At 49.3% G+C, this 18,337-nt stretch overlaps 2 protein-coding genes across 3 annotated transcripts in view; one reads left to right on the top strand and one right to left on the bottom strand.

Annotated features, from left to right (window-relative positions):
• The window catches only part of EFTUD2 (elongation factor Tu GTP binding domain containing 2), a 36,493-nt gene extending 21,804 nt beyond the window's left edge, over positions 1-14,689 (top strand). The window contains exons 12-28 of the mRNA XM_059670418.1: positions 3,075-3,138; positions 3,490-3,580; positions 5,118-5,253; positions 6,340-6,467; positions 7,197-7,390; positions 8,338-8,449; positions 8,824-8,964; positions 9,625-9,726; positions 10,699-10,781; positions 11,438-11,524; positions 11,737-11,863; positions 12,064-12,151; positions 12,736-12,854; positions 12,939-13,033; positions 13,467-13,620; positions 13,792-13,899; positions 14,230-14,689. Coding sequence (XP_059526401.1) covers positions 3,075-3,138; positions 3,490-3,580; positions 5,118-5,253; positions 6,340-6,467; positions 7,197-7,390; positions 8,338-8,449; positions 8,824-8,964; positions 9,625-9,726; positions 10,699-10,781; positions 11,438-11,524; positions 11,737-11,863; positions 12,064-12,151; positions 12,736-12,854; positions 12,939-13,033; positions 13,467-13,620; positions 13,792-13,899; positions 14,230-14,325 — 1,925 coding nt within the window. The 3' untranslated portion in view covers positions 14,326-14,689. The remainder of the gene's footprint in view (positions 1-3,074; positions 3,139-3,489; positions 3,581-5,117; positions 5,254-6,339; positions 6,468-7,196; positions 7,391-8,337; positions 8,450-8,823; positions 8,965-9,624; positions 9,727-10,698; positions 10,782-11,437; positions 11,525-11,736; positions 11,864-12,063; positions 12,152-12,735; positions 12,855-12,938; positions 13,034-13,466; positions 13,621-13,791; positions 13,900-14,229) is intronic.
• Positions 14,690-15,156: 467 nt separating this feature from the next.
• On the bottom strand, positions 15,157-17,831 carry HIGD1B (HIG1 hypoxia inducible domain family member 1B). 2 transcript variants are annotated; one of them, XM_059670422.1, is made up of 4 exons: positions 17,729-17,831; positions 16,846-16,995; positions 16,127-16,261; positions 15,157-15,515 (listed from the first exon to the last, which is right to left on the bottom strand). In XM_059670422.1, exons 2-4 carry the CDS (start codon positions 16,943-16,945, stop codon positions 15,451-15,453), a joined length of 300 nt encoding a protein of 99 aa, XP_059526405.1. In that variant the 5' UTR covers positions 16,946-16,995; positions 17,729-17,831; the 3' UTR covers positions 15,157-15,450. The 2 variants fall into 2 exon arrangements, with proteins under 2 accessions (XP_059526405.1, XP_059526406.1); XM_059670423.1 differs by lacking the exon at positions 17,729-17,831 and adding an exon at positions 17,081-17,214.
• Between the last annotated feature and the right edge of the window lie 506 nt (positions 17,832-18,337).

Below are 18,337 nucleotides of genomic sequence, written 5' to 3'. Positions count from 1 at the left end.
TTCCCGCCAGTCAGCTGTCCTGCCTCACACTCGGTGTGCATACGCTTGCTCTTGTGAAAAAAAAAATGGGTAAATAAAACTTGGTCTTTCTTTCTTTTGAATATATGCATACATATTTACCACAGTTTCATTGCAGAAAAGTGGAAAATAGAGTAAAATCTAGTCAAGAAAGTAAAATTCACCGATAGCCTCATTTTCATAATCATTATAAACATTTTGTTAAAGTTCCTTTTTTCTCTGTTTAGTGTCTTAGGTAAATGAGGTCATATTTTACATACACTAACACAGGATAAATATTCACACAGCATTAGATCATAACAGTTTATTAAAGTTTATTTATAAAAATTATTTTATGTAACTGCCCATTGGCCCACTGTATAGATGTACTATAACTTAACAATTTTCACATCATTAGACATATATTTTTGTTGTTTCCAGATGATTCTTTAAAAACAAAAAAGGGCCCTAACCGGTTTGGCTCAGTGGATAGAGCGGCGGCCTGCAGACTCAAGGGTCACAGGTTCGATTCCGGTCAAGGGCATGTACCTTGGTTGCAGGCACATCCCCAGTAGGAGGTGTGCAGGAAGCAGCTGATCAATGTTTCTAACTCTCTATCCCTCTCCCTTCCTCTCTGTGAAAAATCAATAAAATATATTAAAAATAAATAAATTAATTTAAAAAAAGGATAAATGGACAATAAGTGAATTCATCTGAACAGGATTCCAGTTTATGTTTCTGGATGTTTTTGTATCAGCATGTAAAGCAAAATCCAAGACCTTTTCTATAATTATAATGTATTAGTGAATTGATTTCTGTTTGAAAATGGAGAGCCTCAGGAGAACTGATTACTCATCCTTAGAGGCCACTGTTATGAAGGAGCCATCTCTGTGCTCCAACATTGTTATCATGAAAAGCCATGTGTAGACTTTCAGAAAGTCAGCCTGGCAGGAATATCAGAGATCACTGAGTTTTTCCCCTTCATTTACATGTGGGAAAACTATGCCTGGAAGTTATTGATGGCGTTAGAACTAGACTCTACTCTGGTACTTTTTCTATCTATCGCCCCACACTGCCAAAATTGATACCATCTCCTCCTGCTAGGAATACCACAAAGCATGATGAATACTCTTTGACTTCTAGGAACTTCATCCTGTGGGGACTGGATGGCAGTTGGAAGGTGGTGTGGGCTGAGCTCCAGGTAGCTGCGGTAGGGAATTCAGAAGGGGAATCAGCTTCAATGACCTAGGGGTCAGGAAGGCTTCAAGGACATGGGCTTAAACAAGCGGACAGTAGGGAGCCAGGAATTCCAGACTTACAGGGTTGGGAAAGGAGTGCAAAGGCAGGTGGTGGTAGCCCACGGCTACCTCTTTCACCCAGGAGAAGGGTTGGAGTAAAACTGCTGGCAGGTAGGGTGGGACCACATTGAAGAGGGTTTGGAATGTAAAGTTAAGGAATTTAGACTTTACCTGTAGGCAGTTAGGAGCTATTCAGTATCAAAGATTGGGGTGGGGTAATGTGTGCAAAGTTGATGGAAGATAGGCCAGACACAGGAAAGGATGCAAGAAGGGACACCTGTTTAAACATCTCTTGCCAATATTCAGGCACAGGATTTTAAGTATTGGGTTAATGTTATCTGTGAGACTGAGGGTGAGGATATTAAATAGAGAGATGTTTGCTCATTATTTCAACTTTTATTCAACTTCTGTTAGGCAGTAGGCCTAGTTCCCGTGAGTACTCAAGCAGCTCAGTCCAGTGATTATAATACAACATATGTTGAGTGCAGTTATGGAAGTGTGTAAAAGACAGGGTGGTTCACAGAGGAGGGAGAGTTTCAGTAACTAATAATGTGGTAATTAACAAAGCCGTTTGAGCCTGGATGAAGTGCCAGGGGTAACTGAAAGATAGGAAAGTCTGAAGGGGAATGGAACTTTCGGAAAAGTGATGAATTCCTTTTATGCCATCTCATGTGAGAGAGAACAGTGTCTGGGTAGAAATATCCACGAGGTAGTTGGTGATATCAGTGACCTATTTGAATGTTATAGGAGTTCTTGACTCAGAAAATCTTGAATTTTAAAGGCCACAGTTGTTTGGTTCAGTCAGACCAGGATTAGCAGTTGCAGTCAAGCTAAAAGTATTGTTAAAAGATGAGACAAAGCCGAAACCGGTTTGGCTCAGTGGATAGAGCGTCGGCCTGCGGACTGAGGGGTCCCAGGTTCGATTCTGGTCAGGGGCATGTGCCTGGGTTGCGGGCACATCCCCGGTGGGGGATGTGCAGGAGGCAGCTCTTCGATGTTTCTCTCTCATTGATGTTTCTAACTCTCTATCTCTCTCCCTTCCTCTCTGTGAAAAATCAATAAAATATATTTTAAAAAAAAAGATGAGACAAAGATGTGGCTCCGTGGTTGAGCATTAACCTATGAACCAGGAGGTCACAGTTCAATTCCCAGTCAGGGCACATGCCGGGGTTGTGGGCTCGAGCAATGATTCTCTCTCATCATTGATGTTTCTATCTCTCTCTCCCTCTCTGAAATCAATAAAAATATATTTTTAAAAAAAAGAAAGATGAGACAAAGGTTGGCTTTGTTGTTTTCTTTCCAGAAGGCTAGGTACCTGCCTTCAGGAGGCTTGGGGCTAGCCAGAGCCATAGTGTGGCACTGCAGCTGGGAGGTTGCCCACACTGGCAGCAGAAGAGCGCTCCAGTGGACCGGGAAGGAATGCGGGGCCCACTGGGCTCCACTTGTGGAAGGGAGGGTGTTGAGGTGCAGACGGAGGATAACATAGGCAGTGGAGCCTGTTCCATCAAAGGAGGAATAAAAACTGTACCCTTGTCTGCAGCTCAGTCCTATGCTTGCTGGAGATGGAGGCCACCTGCGTGCTCGTTTTGGCTCCAGCATAGCCTTGTCCTTTGTGTCTCTGTGTCCTTGTCTGCCTGCCTGGGTAGAAGGAAATGTCTGGACCTTGGAAAGAAAGGTGCTAGAATTCCTCAGCTACAAACCACCTGTGGCACCAGAAAGAAAATTCTGAATCATAGTTTGCTTTGCTAAGTAGATTGTAATTGTATGGTTCTCTTACAGGTGACATTAACTACCAGGAATTTGCTAAAAGACTTTGGGGTGACATCTACTTCAACCCTAAGACGTAAGTAGGGTGTGAGAAGTGACACTAGAGGGGTTATCCATTTTCCCAGGAGTGAGGACAGACAGGAAGAGTTCTGAAGATTCAAACCTACTTTTTTCTTAGATGTGAGCTCCCATGTTTCCTCCTCTAAGAGAGCTGGTTTCATGAGCTCTGACAAGGTGAGAGGATGTTTCAGCTCAGTGCAGGCACTCAGGAGTCATATCCATATGCCCTGTCAGGAGTCTGGGCATGTTATGCTCTCACACACACATTTCTTCCCCTTGGCCCTGCTCAGAACTTGGGAAATACACCCTGAAGGTCAGTGACACTGACTTCTTCCTGGATCACCCATAACTCTTGTTTTATCTTTAGGCGAAAGTTCACCAAAAAGGCTCCAACCAGCAGTTCACAGAGGAGCTTCGTGGAGTTTATCTTGGAGCCCCTGTATAAGATCCTCGCTCAGGTAAGGGTGTCGGGCCACCTGGGTTAGGTCTGCCCCTCTCAGCACAGGGTGAACTTGGACTCCTTCCTGCCCCTTGACCTGCCCAGTTTTGTATTACTAAGTCTGAAGATGGCTGGTCACCAGTCTTCTGGATCTGGAACACTATAGTCCTCGAAGTGCTGTGGAATTTAGAGTGAAGGGGCAATATACGAAAGAAGGAAAAGGCACAACCTAAACAGATTTGTGCAAAGATTTTGACTATTTAAAAGAACATGACACTTGAGAATTTATAATTTCAGTTATGGAGATTTAACTTACAGATATAATTGTGAAAGTCCTCCAGTTTTTATATATATATTTATTTGTTAGGGCATTATTTATAACAGTAAGGAAAAAAATTAAAACCTGGAAATCAGTTAAATGTTCTTCAGCGATAATCTGATTAAATGAATTCCGGTACAGCCCATGAAAGGAAGTATTTTGCAGCCATTAGAACAGCGGTTCTCAACCTGTGGGTCACGACCCCTTTGGCGATCGAACGACCCTTTCACAGGGGTCGCCTAAGACCATCCTGCATATCAGATATTTACATTACGATTCCTAACAGTAGCAACATTACAGTTATGAAGTAGCAACAAAAATAATTTTATGGTTGGGTCACAACATGAGGAACTGTATTTAAAGGGCCAGAAGGTTGAGAACCACTGCAGTAGAAGGATGGCAGCATGGGCTTGTATTGAATGACTCTTCTGGGCACATATGTATGTGATGTTTGTCATATTGAACAGGAGGCACCAGACAGTTAAACATACGGGATGCTCCAACAAAAAGAGTATAATGTTATATTTGTATGAATTTGCTCCCTAAAAGGCAGAACTAAAAGTAATAATTTTGTACAAGAATTTTCATACAGTTATAAAATATGCAAGTGTTGAATAAGTACTGTGCACAGTGAACACACGCATATACACAAAATGTGTGTCGTCATTCCAACTTTAAAATAGTAAAACATAGCAACAAGACAAAAATAACATGATTCAAATTTATTAGTGCTAAAAAAAAAACAACTTAGTATCTTGTGTCAGGCCGGAATGGATTAATAAAAGAAATTTATAGAGTCTGTCTTGGTAGAGACCTTGAGTCTGCTGAGGATGGTTTAGCTTGGCCCTGCCCTGACAGCCGATGGAATGCTAGGTGACCTTTTTTGGTTCCTTCCAGTGCAGTGATCCTCTCAATCTGAGAAGTCTCTAAATAGGGGCAGTTAAGGGACTGCCTGAGTGGAATGAGATGCTGCTTTTCAGACACAAGGGGGCAGCACTGATAACTCATCTGAGAGCTCCAGGTTTATTGGCTGGTGTGGGCATTTAACCAAGCCTGCTTCGCCCAGGGTTGGTACCAAAGGTTTTCTTGAAACTAAATCGTTCTTGCCAAAAGCTCTCTCTTTAGACAAGAACCTAGTGCAGTTACCCTTCAGATTGCCCATTGGCCTTCCCTTCTCCTCCTACGTAGCACCACAGTGGGGCTACCGCTGCTGCTGATGTGTCGGGTATTGTCACAGGTTGTGGGGGATGTGGACACCAGCCTCCCGAGGACCTTGGACGAGCTTGGCATCCACCTGACCAAGGAGGAGCTAAAGCTGAACATCCGCCCCCTGCTCAGGCTGGTCTGCAAAAAGTTCTTTGGCGAATTCACAGGTAATGAAGAGCTCATGGCCCCCTTACCGTCACTATCCTTATGTCCTGCCACATGTGTCGGGGGAACTTTTCTCTAACCCACAGTGGGTCAGAGATCTGAGGCCCTTAAATAAGGTCAGGATACAGAGCACCTGGGTTTTTCCTAGCTGCTTTCCTTAGTGGGTGGTACCAAGAATTCTGTCTTGGGAAACAAAAGCAATTACATTTCCCTACCAGGAGGAGCATGCAAGTAAAGAAATGGGGACGCAGATACTGAGGTTCTGGTATTTTTGCCAGGGGACCGTCAGGAAAGTGGACTCATCGGTGATGTGCAATAGTGGGAAAAGCACCAGGCGAGGACTTGGGAGACTGTTTGTAGACGCAGATTTCTCTTTCCCCTGAGCTTGTTTCTTCTGTAATTTAGTTACACAAAAGGCAGGTGATATAGGACAATGAGCCCTGGACTGGTTCATGAAAGACCTGAGTCTTGATCCTGCTTTTCCGTAGGATGTTCCTGGGCCAGTCATTCTGTGACTGATTTCTCATCTGTAAAATAAAGGCGAGGAAAAGGTGATGGCAGAGAGGCCCCTCAGCCATTTCTGAGTCTGAGTCTAGTGGGATATAGGTGTCTGAGTCTGCAGAGTGCATCATTTTAAGAGTCACTCTGGGCTGGCCCTCAGTCTAACATGGAGACACCACTGAAAGCAGACATGCCTACCCCAAGGTGCTAATGGAGCTTCTTTTTTGCATGACTTATGGACTGTTAGAAAACCAGGATAACTTACTGAACAGAAACATATGCAATGTTTGCCAAAGGGGGAGAGGTGGGGCCCTTACTGATCCGTGTAAGTGTGCAGTAAGTGCTTACATTCAATAAAAGGTCATGGATTGATAGAGATACTTGAAAATCTTTGTCAGCTGAGTTCCAAGGAATCACTGAGACCTGCTGCTTGTGCTTCCTGGCAGCAGTGTGACTCCATCCTTTTAGCATCATACGCCCAGGAAATAGGGTATCACTTCCCCCTAAAATCTGAGTGGATGAGTACGTCACCACTCCCCCTCCTCCCCCCGTGAGGGTGTAGAGTAACGGCCTTCTCTCCTCCACAGGCTTTGTGGACATGTGTGTGCAGCATATCCCTTCTCCAAAGGTGGGCGCCAAGCCCAAGATCGAGCACACTTACACCGGCGGCGTGGACTCCGACCTCGGCGAGGCCATGAGCGACTGTGACCCTGATGTAAGGGGATGGAGCTCCCCGGCAGCTCTCTGAGTCTTCCCTCCTGTGCAGGGACAGTGTTTTCTGGTTACAGGAGTAATACCTTCTTCCCCCTTTTTTGCTTGCCCTCCACCTGAGCACAGGCAGGCCTGAATTCAAAGCCTGATGTTGTTACTGCTGCTAATGGTATGATCTTGGCAACATTATTCAGTCTTTCTCAGCCTGAGGGTCTTGGTATGTGAAATGAGGATAATAATATGTGTGGTCATTATGAGAATTAAGTAAGATTAAGCAAGTCTTATGGTGCCTACCGGTTATTAAAGATGCAACAAATGGTTGCTAATCTGATCAGCCTTGGCTTTTCTAAAACTCTTTCCCAGCCATTCCTTCAGCAGTCTAGTTTCTTAGCATAAACATACAGCCAGTTGAGAATTGTGAGTTAAATCTTTGGAGGAAATTTGGGGCAAATCCATTTTATAATCTTGCAAGTTAACAGTGCCATCTGCCATCCTAAACCTGCTTTTCCCCCCTATTTCCCTCATCTCCCCAGAGAAAAGGAAAATAGCTGTTTTCTCCTATGCCTTTGACATCTATTAATAAGCAGAGAGAAAGCGTGGTTGGAATTTTCCTAGGAGGTCGCCACATCTTCTAGATCTGGACTACCTCTTAGAGCTCATGTCATTGCTATGAGGGGAGGTACTTACCTAGAGAGTATGTGTGGGTGAGGCTGCACTCTGTCCCCTCCTCCAGGGTCCCTTGATGTGCCACACCACCAAGATGTACAGCACAGATGATGGAGTTCAGTTTCATGCCTTTGGCCGGGTGCTAAGTGGTACCATCCATGCTGGGCAGCCTGTGAAGGTGCTGGGGGAGAACTACACTCTGGAAGACGAGGAAGACTCCCAGATATGCACCGTGGGCCGCCTTTGGATCTCTGTGGCCAGGTACTGCTAACAGGGCCTCTCGGGGCCTGCCTGTCCGCCATACGAACTCCGCCATACGAACTCCCCCGGCAGCCGCAAGGGTGGTCCTCCCTGGAAACACAGTTGCTGCCTGGCTCCCTCCAACAGGGGCTAACTTGACCCTCCCTCAGCAGATCTATTGACTTCTAGTTCTTACTACCCGACGTGGCGAGGGCCAAAAGGCAGCTATTGTTGGGATAATGCCCAGAGCCTTGCCTTTGTGTTTGGATGGCTTACATTAATTTTTATAGCAGCATTTCTGTTTTTACTCATCTTAATCCCCTCTTCCTCTTCTGTGTTCCTTAAGTCACAACTGTAATGTTTCTTCCCAAGAGAAATTGTTTCCCAACCTCCACTGGTTATTCTTTAACCCAGAGAGAAGACTTTGCCGGATTCCTTGTAGCGTCCTCATCTGCAGAATAAAATTTAGCTTGAGTTTCTGGGTAGCTTGTCAGCTCCTAAATGTAGCATCCCAGCTAGGAAGCAGAACTGGGCAGTCCTGTTCCTCATGTGGCTGTTGCGCCTCGCCAAGGCCCCTTTCCCTCCTCCAAATCCACCCCGTTCACTGGAAGGCAGGAGAAAATCCAAGAGCTAGGACAGCTGCAATATGTTCTGTGGTGCTTTTGGCATCTCCTTACATCCCATGCCTTTGAGAGCGACTTGCTTACCACCAACATCCAACTGGAATTAGGTTTTCCTGTCTATTCCTCATTTAGTCCCTTATACTTCTTTTCATGGCACTTACCAGTTTGTAACGACATATATGTGTGGTTATGTGACTGATTGTTTATTGCACCCCTCCCTGCTAGAATGTATCTGTGCGGCTGATCACTGCTCCTGGCTCGGGGCCTGGCACACAGCGGGCACTGAGTACATTCTTATGAATATTCTGCCCAAGTGTCACTGCTGCTTATTGGATGTTGCTCCAGGTACCACATTGAGGTGAATCGCGTTCCTGCTGGCAACTGGGTTCTGATTGAAGGTGTCGATCAACCAATTGTGAAGACGGCAACCATAACTGAACCCCGAGGCAATGAGGAGGTAAAGTTCTCAGGAGGCCACGGCACACGTGAGCTATAAGCAGCAGAACGGGCAGGGACTAACCCAGAGTCACTGCCATTTCCTGGTTCCAGGCTCAGCCCGGGCTCAGCCTTCTAGATCTGAGCCTGCTGGAGTCTCCCTGGAGTGTCTGCTCAGGTGCTGGGAATTAGCAGGAAGGCCTTTTGTTCTTCCCCTTCTCTCTGTTCTGCCAAAATACACAGCAGTGAAGGCCCTTCAGGTTGCCTTCAAGCAGCCCCGAGGCTCTTGTTTGGAGAAGGGTCTGTCCCTAAGTAGGTCCTCAGCTTCTCTTACGTCCACGCTTTCTGCGCCTGCTCAGGCCGGGTGTCCTCACTCCTCTGCATTTTGGATCTCAGGCTCAGATTTTCCGGCCCTTGAAGTTCAACACCACATCTGTTATCAAGATTGCCGTGGAGCCCGTCAACCCCTCGGAGCTGCCCAAGATGCTGGACGGTCTGCGCAAGGTCAACAAGAGCTATCCGTCCCTCACCACCAAGGTAGCCTGAGGCCTGCAGCTGCCACGCCCTGCTTGCCCCCGCTGAGTGGTCTGTGCTGCCTACTGCTTCGTGCCCATCGGGTGCCTCTGATTTGCTGCTTCCAACGGCCTGTATCAGGACTTAATCCCTGTTGCTGTCATTTAAAGGCAGGATGAGACCCATGGGGGGGGTGGGGGGGGGTTGACGCGTGTGTGCAGCATTCACAAGTGTATAGATAGGAAAGAGATGTTTCTTGTAGAGACACTTTGAATTAATTTGTCCAGCCAATAGAGAGGAAAAAGTGAGTCACTCTGACCCTTCTACACTCTTGAGCCTGCCAGCATACCTTTCTGAGTAGTTGGCCAGGGCTAAAAGAAAAAAAAAAAGGTCAGCTTATTTCCACAGACATAGGGCATGGTTTTCTCTAAATTTAGAAGATGGTAGTAAAATTGGTGAGCTCATCACATCCAGTAGCACTGTCCTGAGTGATCTGGGGTCTTGAGGACTTACTCATAGGTCGCTGGTCCTTCTTGAAGAGGCTGGAACCGACAGTGAGCAGTGGCTGTGTGTGATCGTGGATTCAGGCACCGCCTCCTGGGTTCCCGCCTTGATTCTGTGTCTGTCTGCTGTTGCTGGCACAATAGAGTCCCGGCTGTGAGCAGCAGGGCTGTTGCGTTTCAGGTGGAAGAGTCTGGCGAGCACGTGATTCTGGGGACTGGGGAGCTCTACCTGGACTGTGTGATGCATGATTTGCGGAAGATGTACTCCGAGATAGACATCAAGGTAAAGCAGCCGCCCCTTTCTTTCTTGAGTGCCTGGCCTGGCCAGGAGGCGTGGCTCACAGCTCCCGGCTGATATTACAAGCAGCTAAACCCTAGATTCCCCTGGAAGGCCCACGGGAAGCGGGGTGCCCTACTAGAGGAGATCGGTTTCAGAAAAGCGTGATCTGTTGCTCCCTATATGGGAAGGTATTTGAGATCTGGTTGGCCCCTTTTGCAGGGTAATTCTCAGTGTCATGCGTTTAAAGTCAGTGCTCCCCAGCCAAAATTATTCCTGGTCATTTGTTTTTTAAAAAAATAGTTGGACAATTAATTTGTCTGTGGTGATTAAGGCTCAGAGTATATAGTTTCAAGGTGAGAGTTGGCCTGGCTCTCCTGGATTCATTGTCAAGCCTGACACAGCCCCTCAGTTAAACTGCCCTTTCATGGCCTCGGCGTCCCAGTTGAGAGACACATTTTCTCCAAGGCCCTTAGGTGGTGGGAATGAGTACCCTCAAGTACCCCTCTTAGATTCTTCTACTGTTGTGCCCGGGACTGGTGCTCTATAAGACGTTGGGTTTCCCAGGTACAGGCCAGGGCCAGTGGGAGCTTCAGGGAGAAGTCCCAGGCTGAGAACAGAAGGGGTGTTCCCCAGGAGGTCTCTAGCACCAGCTCTGACAGACCTGCAGGGTGATTCAGTGAATGGTGGAGGGACGGCTACATGGATGGTGAAGGATGCCTTGGGGGACTAGTTCAGATCTGGATTTGATCCCATGTACTTTTGACTCCAGAACATAGATACCGCACTACACTGAGTTTCCGCAGGCTTCTTAGTGATGGCAACTTTTAGCTGCGATTGTATTTGTCACTGATGCTGATTAAGAGGGGGGGTTCTCACAGGGGTAATGTCAAGGGGCCCTCGGAATTCCCTTTGGCAGGAGGTCATCCTTCCAACAAAATGAGACCTTGCCCAGTAATTTATCTTGTTTCCCAACAGGTGGCTGACCCTGTTGTTACCTTTTGTGAGACTGTGGTAGAAACATCCTCTCTCAAGTGCTTTGCTGAAACACCCAATAAGAAGTAAGCTGGGGGTCATAGTGTCCTTGGACTGACACTCTCCCCTCCCCACCAACTCCACCACAATCACAACCCTGTGGAAATAGAGACCCTGCAGTCTGGGGAGGGGGGTGCTTAGAATACTTGAGTTTAGCCCAGGCCTCTGATCCATTATGCCTTTGGACACGATCCTATGAAGTCCTTTGCCATAAGACTTTCTATGCCAAGATGACTTGCAATTGTCACTTCTCCTTTCTATGTTAATGTTGCCTCAAACCTACTTTCAAAAGATTCACCCTAGCTGGTTTGGCTCAGTGGATAGAGCATCGGCCTGCGGACTGAAGGGTCCTGGGTTCAATTCCGGTTAAGGGCACATGCCCGGGTTGTGGGCTCAATCCCCAGTGTGGGGCATGCAGGAGGCAGCCGATCAATGATTATCATCATTGATGTTTCTGTCTCTCCTTCTCCTTCCTCTCTGAAATAAATAAAAATATATTTTAAAAAAGAGAGAGAGAGTAGTAGATTCTAATGAGAAACAAAAGATAAGCTCCTTTGGCTCTCCTCTGCTCCTGTGGTTTCACTGATGTCATTGCCGTATCTGTTCCTGTGTCCCCCTCTTCTTAGAAGTGACCCTTCTAGCCCTGCTCACCCACCGCGTTACTCATTTCCCCTCTCACTAGGAACAAGATCACCATGATCGCTGAGCCTCTTGAAAAGGGCCTTGCCGAAGACATCGAGAATGAGGTGGTCCAGATCACGTGGAACAGGCGAGAACACAGCCCTCAGCCCGGAGCCAAAGGGGGCAGGCGGGGCACCAGGACTTACTGCGGGTCTCTAACACCCCCACTCTCCTGGGAAGTCACTTGTTTCTCCCGCGTTGCTGTTGTCCTGGGCAGTGTGGGTGGGGTGAGGTGACCGTCTCCAGAGGTAGGATTGTACAAGAGCTGGCTGAGCCCTTCGTTGTCTCCTCCTTCCCCAGGAAGAAGCTGGGAGAGTTCTTCCAAACCAAGTACGATTGGGATCTGCTGGCTGCCCGTTCCATCTGGGCTTTTGGCCCTGATGCCACCGGCCCCAACATCCTGGTGGATGACACCCTGCCCTCTGAGGTACAGGAGAACTGACGGGAGCTTTGCGATGGTCTGTTAGCTCAAGTGGAAGAAACGACAAAGTGTTCTTTTTCTCCTGGAAGTGTTTTGTGTCTTCTGGTGAAGGAGAATGCCCTCTTACCAGCCTACCTGCCTTCTCCTCCCTCTAAACTCTGGCTATTGCCAGGGTCACCACTAAAGAACCCTTATGTTCTGTGCAGGTGGACAAGGCTCTTCTTGGCTCCGTGAAGGACAGCATTGTTCAAGGTTTCCAGTGGGGAACCAGGGAGGGACCCCTCTGTGATGAGTGTAAGTCTGCCAGTTTCTCGGCCTCCCCCACCTGAGTCCTCTAGGGCCCTTGCTCCTGGGTGGAGGCGGTGGGGTGGGCTTATCCTTGGGACCTGGCAGGACACGCAGCAGGGCCATCCCATGTCCTGAGCCTGTTTCCTGCCTCTCTCCCTCCCTTTCCTTTGCTACCACTTAGTACCTCCTAGAAATGAAGTCATTGCTAGTTGACATTCGTTCCTCATTCCTGAGAAGAAACAAGTTTGAGGAGCTGTATCAAAAGGAGGATGGGATTGGCGTGGTTTATAGACCAGGATTGGACTTAATGGGAACAAATAGGCAATTCCTAGAATTTCTTCTCTATCCAAAAATAATTAAATGTCTGCAGAAGAAGCACGTAAACTTCTAGGGAACCTTTATGATGTCTGAAACAAACACTATAAATGTGTGCTTGACTGCTGACTTCTTTGCTATCCTATCAGAATACCCAGCTGCAGGGCAATTTTGTACCTTTTCTTTTGTGGCCGCAGATAGCTTTAGAGCTACAGCAGGCTCCTCGCTGCTCTGGCCGTGATCACTCCTTAATCAGCTGTCCATCTCCTTTTCAGTGATTCGAAATGTCAAGTTTAAGATCCTAGATGCAGTGGTTGCCCAGGAGCCCCTGCACCGGGGCGGGGGCCAAATCATCCCCACGGCCAGGAGAGTCGTCTATTCTGCCTTCCTCATGGTAAGTGAGGGGCTCGCTCCCCCAGGGCATTAAGTCCTCAGCCTTCCCCAAGCTGAGGAACCCCTTCTTGTTGCTCTGTTGCAGGCCACCCCTCGCCTGATGGAGCCTTACTACTTTGTAGAGGTCCAGGCCCCTGCAGATTGTGTCTCCGCTGTTTATACTGTCCTGGCCAGACGCAGGTGAGCAGCCCCGCACGTTAGGGAGACACAGAGGACGGGCAGAGCAGGAAGTCACTCGGCTACCATGGAGGGACCGGCCACCCTCACGCTCCACTCCTGAAACCTAATGAGCTGATTTCTTTCAGAAGGAAGTAGGAGTAGGAATGAGGAAATCCCCAGCTTTCCTGCAGATTAAGATTTGAGATTCCTTTTTGGGCAGCCCTCCTCAGAGAGCTCCTGGGGAAAGTTCTGTGAAACCTTATGCAGCAGCGTTCCCACTCTGGCCCCAAGGTTGCTCTGCTTGGGCCTCCACAGTGTGTCAGACAGAGACCCCGGCCCCTCTGTCTCCTGCAGTGCGTTCACAGTCATTCTTTTAGGGTAGCTCCGGTTTGGGGTGTATTTGAGGGCAGATGGCTTCTCTGCTTTTGACTCAGCCTTTGTTGTTCTGTCTCAGGGGGCACGTGACTCAGGATGCGCCCATTCCAGGCTCCCCCCTCTACACCATCAAAGCTTTCATCCCGGCTATCGACTCCTTTGGCTTTGAGACTGATCTGCGGACTCACACCCAGGGGCAGGCCTTTTCCTTGTCTGTCTTCCACCATTGGCAGGTGAGAAAATGGTGCAGGCTGGCCGACTTGGCCTCCCACCTGTACAAGGCCAATCCCTTAGGACCCGTTTCCCTTCCAAGTCCTGACTGAGGTTTTCCAACCTCCTCAGAGTCATGCTTCCAGACCCAGATAGAGGTCTGCCTGACCTTCTGAAACCCCTTTGCCTTTCAGATTGTTCCTGGGGATCCTCTGGATAAGAGCATTGTCATCCGCCCCTTGGAGCCACAGCCAGCTCCTCACCTGGCCCGGGAATTCATGATCAAAACCCGTCGTAGAAAGGTGTGTGTGCCCTCAGCCCTGTCACCACCCCGCAACCCCCAGGGGTTTCAGCAGGAGTTTTATCTCTCTTCATTTCTTACTCTTGGACCGATCTCCCAAAGACTAAGCCATTTACTGTACAGCATAGAGATGCAATCTGTACAGGCCTCGGGCAGTCAGACCTGCTCTCCAATGACAAAGCCCTAAAGGCAGGGCTCCTGAAACAGCCTGGCTAACAGTCCGTCCCCCCCCCAACCACCAGCTTCCTACTCAACCGCAGGTCTCCGATGGCCCCACCTCATTCAGACACCACACGGGACTCATTCTTTGATTTGCCCCCACCCCCTGCAGGGCCTGAGTGAAGACGTGAGCATCAGCAAGTTCTTCGATGATCCTATGTTGCTGGAGCTCGCCAAGCAGGATGTGGTACTCAATTACCCCATGTGAATGCCAGGGCTCCTAGCAGCTCCTGCTCCCTGCAGTGGGCTGCAGCCTGGACTGGAAGCTGGGGCCTCATGTGACTTGGACTCCATGTGGTCGGAGTGTCTGGGAGCTGCTGTGGCCGTCTTGAACAACCCAAGAGCCTCCAACCCAGAGCCCAGTGAGGGAGGCCCATTCGGCCTCCTGGTTCCTTCTGTGGCCTGTGCCTGGCTCTGTTCCCAGGGAACAGAGAGGAGTCTGGCTCAGGGAAGGAGGAGGGGATGAAAGTGTTTAACCCCAGGAGGCCCTGTCCTCAGAATTTACATGGAATTTTTTTTTTACAAGTCTGACCTTAGACATGGTTTATAAATGAATAGAATATTCTAACCTCTGCCTTTCTCTGTTGCTTTCATTCAACCCTCCACCCCCTCTCCTCCAGCACAGTCCAGTCCTGGCCCTTGGGTTCTAAATCTATGTCGTCTCCCATGAGGCTTCACTGCCTCTGCTTCCAGCTGCAGCCTTCTTCCTGCCTGGGTCTCCAGGGAAGCAGCCTTCTATTTATTTATTTTAAATATATTTTTATTGACTTTTTTTACAGAGAGGAAGGGAGAGGGATAGAGAGTTAGAAACATCGATGAGAGAGAAACATCGATCAGCTGCCTCCTGCATACACCCCCCTGGGGATCGAGCCTGAAACCAAGGAACATGCCCTCCACCGGAATCGAACCCGGGACCTTTCAGTCCACGGCCCAACACTCTATTGAGCCAAACTGGTCAAGGCAGGGAAGCAGCCTTTTAATCCAGTGTTCCCATGAGCGTGGAGGCTACTAATGCCCCCACTCCATTCCTGGCGTCCTGTCTACCATGCTTTTCCAGGTGGGCCTGAGCTGGCTTGGGAATTGTTGGGTTTCTGGGATCAGAGGTCTACTGCACCTCTCTTTCTGCCCCGCTGAGAGTTTCTGTTGCCCTGAAGTTCAGAGCCACAACTCTGATCTCCAACCCTTTGCTCTAAGCTCCCCCACCAGCCACTGCCAATCCCTTCATCTTCTATCCCAGGTGAAGAAGAGACTGTCAATTGTCTGCAAAATTCCTTTATTAGGAACATACCAGGGATTGCTGTGAGAGGGTCTGACTGCCCTCGGCTGTAGAAACCTACTTCTCCCCCGCATCCTGTGTTGCTCTCTTGAAATAGTCTCTGTACATTGTGTACACAGCACCTGTGTGAGGGAGAAAGAAAATACCCCTTAGCAGCGAAAGCTTCACCCAGCCTCTGATTCCCAGGTGTCCCAGAGAGGAGTAGCAGCTGCAGAGCCCCCGGGGTCTGGCTCCAGCCCATCCCTTGAGAGTCCAGCTTTCTGCCCGAGGGCTCAGCAGCTGCTATAAGCACCTGACCACACAGCCTGGGAAACACCCCTTTTGACAATTTGCAAAGCATTGCAAGTGCATTCCTATCTAAGAAACCTCAAGGCAACTTGTGATTCAGGCCAGAGGTGGTTATCACGTTACACATGGGAAAACCAGGGGTCAGAGAAAGGGATTTGTCCACTGTCATACAGCCAGTAAGTAGCTGTCTGCCTTTTGATCCAAAGAGGAAGAGACATTCAGCCTCTGTCTGGGTGCATGGTTTTTCTCACCTCTGGACAGACTGTCATGAAGCAGACCACATTGTCCCCACAGGCCTGGGACAGGAGATGAAACGGAGCCCTGGCAATGTCTCGGTATGGGGGCTTCACCAAGGACTTGAGACGGAGCCTTGTATTGGGAATAGGGCCTGAGATCACGGTCCCTTAACTGTCAGAACTCCCAGCTCTCCTGTGACGCCACTCACCTAGCATGATGGCACCCACAGCACAGGCCTGCGCTGCCACTCGGGTGTGAATCAGGTGTATGGACATCTTGGTGGAACCGCGAGCCTTCAGCCGGTAAATCCTGTATGCTGCCACCACGAGGCAGCCTCCTAAGCCTGTAGTCAGAGAACATGACCCCTGGACCTCATCTACCAAGCACATCACCCTCGATGAGAGACACTAGGAAGACTGGGCATCTGGATGAGCAGCTGCTCTGGTGGGGGTGGGAGGGTTATTAGATGACTGAGTTTTCCTCTGGATGGCATTTTCAAAGTAGCTGCCCCCCTCCACTGACTCCCTTCCCCCACATACAAATAGCCCATCATCAGGACTCCCCTACCCCCATTAGGCCCTTCTCCAACCACCCTGGCTCCCACATCTGTTACAGCTGTTTTCCTACTTTCCCAGGGCCTAGAGGAAGGAAGCCCTGGGGGACCCCAAACCGCTCCTTCCCCTCCTGACTGGTGTTTCGCTATAGCCCGTGCACTCAGTTGGCCGCCACCTCCCCCCATCCAGACTCCCTCGTTTCATTGTAAGGCGGTGTCCCTTTATCTTCTGGCCCCTCTGCTACTGGCTCACTCTTCCAGCTGTTGATTGTTCAGTGGGTAGGACCACTGGAGTTCTCTGCTTCGTTCTTTGAAAGGACTGGGAGAGATGCTCTCTAAGAGAAGGCCCCCCATCCCTTCCTCTCCCCACTCACCTATAGGCACCAGTGGAGACTCCCTGGTCTTCCTCAGGAACTTCTCAGACACGCTGTCGTCACCTTCGGGCGGCACCCACCAGCCTTTGTTAGCGGACATGATCCTGCCCCCAGATGTTGGCAGCAGGGTTCCTAGGCTTCAGCCCAGTCCTAGAAGGAAGCACCCACAATCAGGACTCCAGTGCTCCTCAGTTTGGGGTGGAAAGGAGAAAGTTGCCTGCTGAGACCTCCTCACCATTCCCTGCACAGCCACTACTTAAAAAGATGTCCTGCTTCAGATGGCTGGACCACTAGCGCCATTTCTCCAGCTAATTTCTCTCTTCCCTAGCTCGCTCTGACTTCACCGTTTTCTCTGCGTCCCCTTCCCCCATCTGCATCCCTGTGGGTATCGTCCTTGGGCCAAGAAAAGCAGCTGGAAAAATCCACAGATGAGGGTGGGACGAAAAGGCCTTGAGCCTGGGGACCACCCCCCCTCCCCTGGTCTTGAGTTTGTGACAGTTACTCCTGAGGGATCCACAGAGCAGGATCCGGCCTCAGGGAACCAGAGCCATCCCGACAGTTACGCCATGGTTACCCAGCCACCAGAGATTAAAGCGATTGGACCTGGATTTGTGATTCTTGAGCATACGTTCCAGACACCTCCGTCCCTGGGCGGTGACCTTGTTCTACTTGCTAACCCCTGTAAATGTCTGCTCTGATCACAACTTCGATGGAGTCCCAGCGTCCTGGTCCTTAAACCAGGGGTTCTGCCTGTGGGCTGCGTTCTAAGTCTAATCATGAAACAAACTCCCTGCTTGAGGCCACTTCTATACCTAGCTGTCCCTCCTCTCCCCGAGGAGCAACAACCTTGGGCCCTGTAGGTCCGCGGCATGCTGGTGCTTACCGCAGGAGGTGGCCTGGACGTGGGCTGTGAGCAGCCGGGCCAGGGCTCAGCGTCTGTTTTGAACTGGCCAAGAGCCGATGATGAAGCTGCCACGACGGGGTCAGGGAAGCAACAGCGGGCTTTATGGAGACTTTGAAGTCAGGCACGGAGAGGGGAGGAGATAGGACAGGGCATCGGTCTTAACCCCCCATCTGCTGAGCTTCAGGATGGACTCCAGGCACTGGAGAGTAATGAAAGACCAAATGGAAAAGGGCCCTTAGCCAGGTTTAATGTTTTAATTCTCATGGACATAAGTGGCGAGATCAGAGATGGACTTGATATGGAGAACAGAGATGGAAATAGAAAGGCAAGGATGGGGAGAGCTCCTGGGTTCTTCCTTGAGTTATACGGCCTCAAATATTCTTATGAACAATGTGAGATGTAAATTTAATGCTCCAATTGTGGGAGGCAGGCTCTCGGGTCTTGGTTTCAATACCTTCAAGGATGCTTCCTGGACCAAGGAGATTTGTTCAGGAGTTTGAAGCAACTGGGACTTCCCTCACATCTCCAGAGCTCTTTATACTGCCTGGGAGGTTACAGAAATGACAATTACCAGCATTGGTGCCTACT

The sequence above is a fragment of the Myotis daubentonii genome, chromosome 16, assembly GCF_963259705.1.
Source record: "Myotis daubentonii chromosome 16, mMyoDau2.1, whole genome shotgun sequence".
Classification (NCBI taxonomy): domain Eukaryota; kingdom Metazoa; phylum Chordata; class Mammalia; order Chiroptera; family Vespertilionidae; genus Myotis; species Myotis daubentonii.
This window is presented reverse-complemented; position numbering and strand designations above follow the sequence as displayed.

Coding starts and splice junctions, on each gene's coding strand:
- HIGD1B (XM_059670422.1), bottom strand. CDS start 16,945: ATGTCCGCTAACAAAGGCTGGTGGGTGCCGCCCGAAGGTGACGACAGC. Junction 16,262..16,845: donor GTCTCCACTGGTGCCTATAG/GTGAGTGGGGAG, acceptor CTCTGACTACAG/GCTTAGGAGGCTGCCTCGTG. Junction 15,516..16,126: donor TGTGGGTGCCATCATGCTAG/GTGAGTGGCGTC, acceptor TCCCTCACACAG/GTGCTGTGTACACAATGTAC.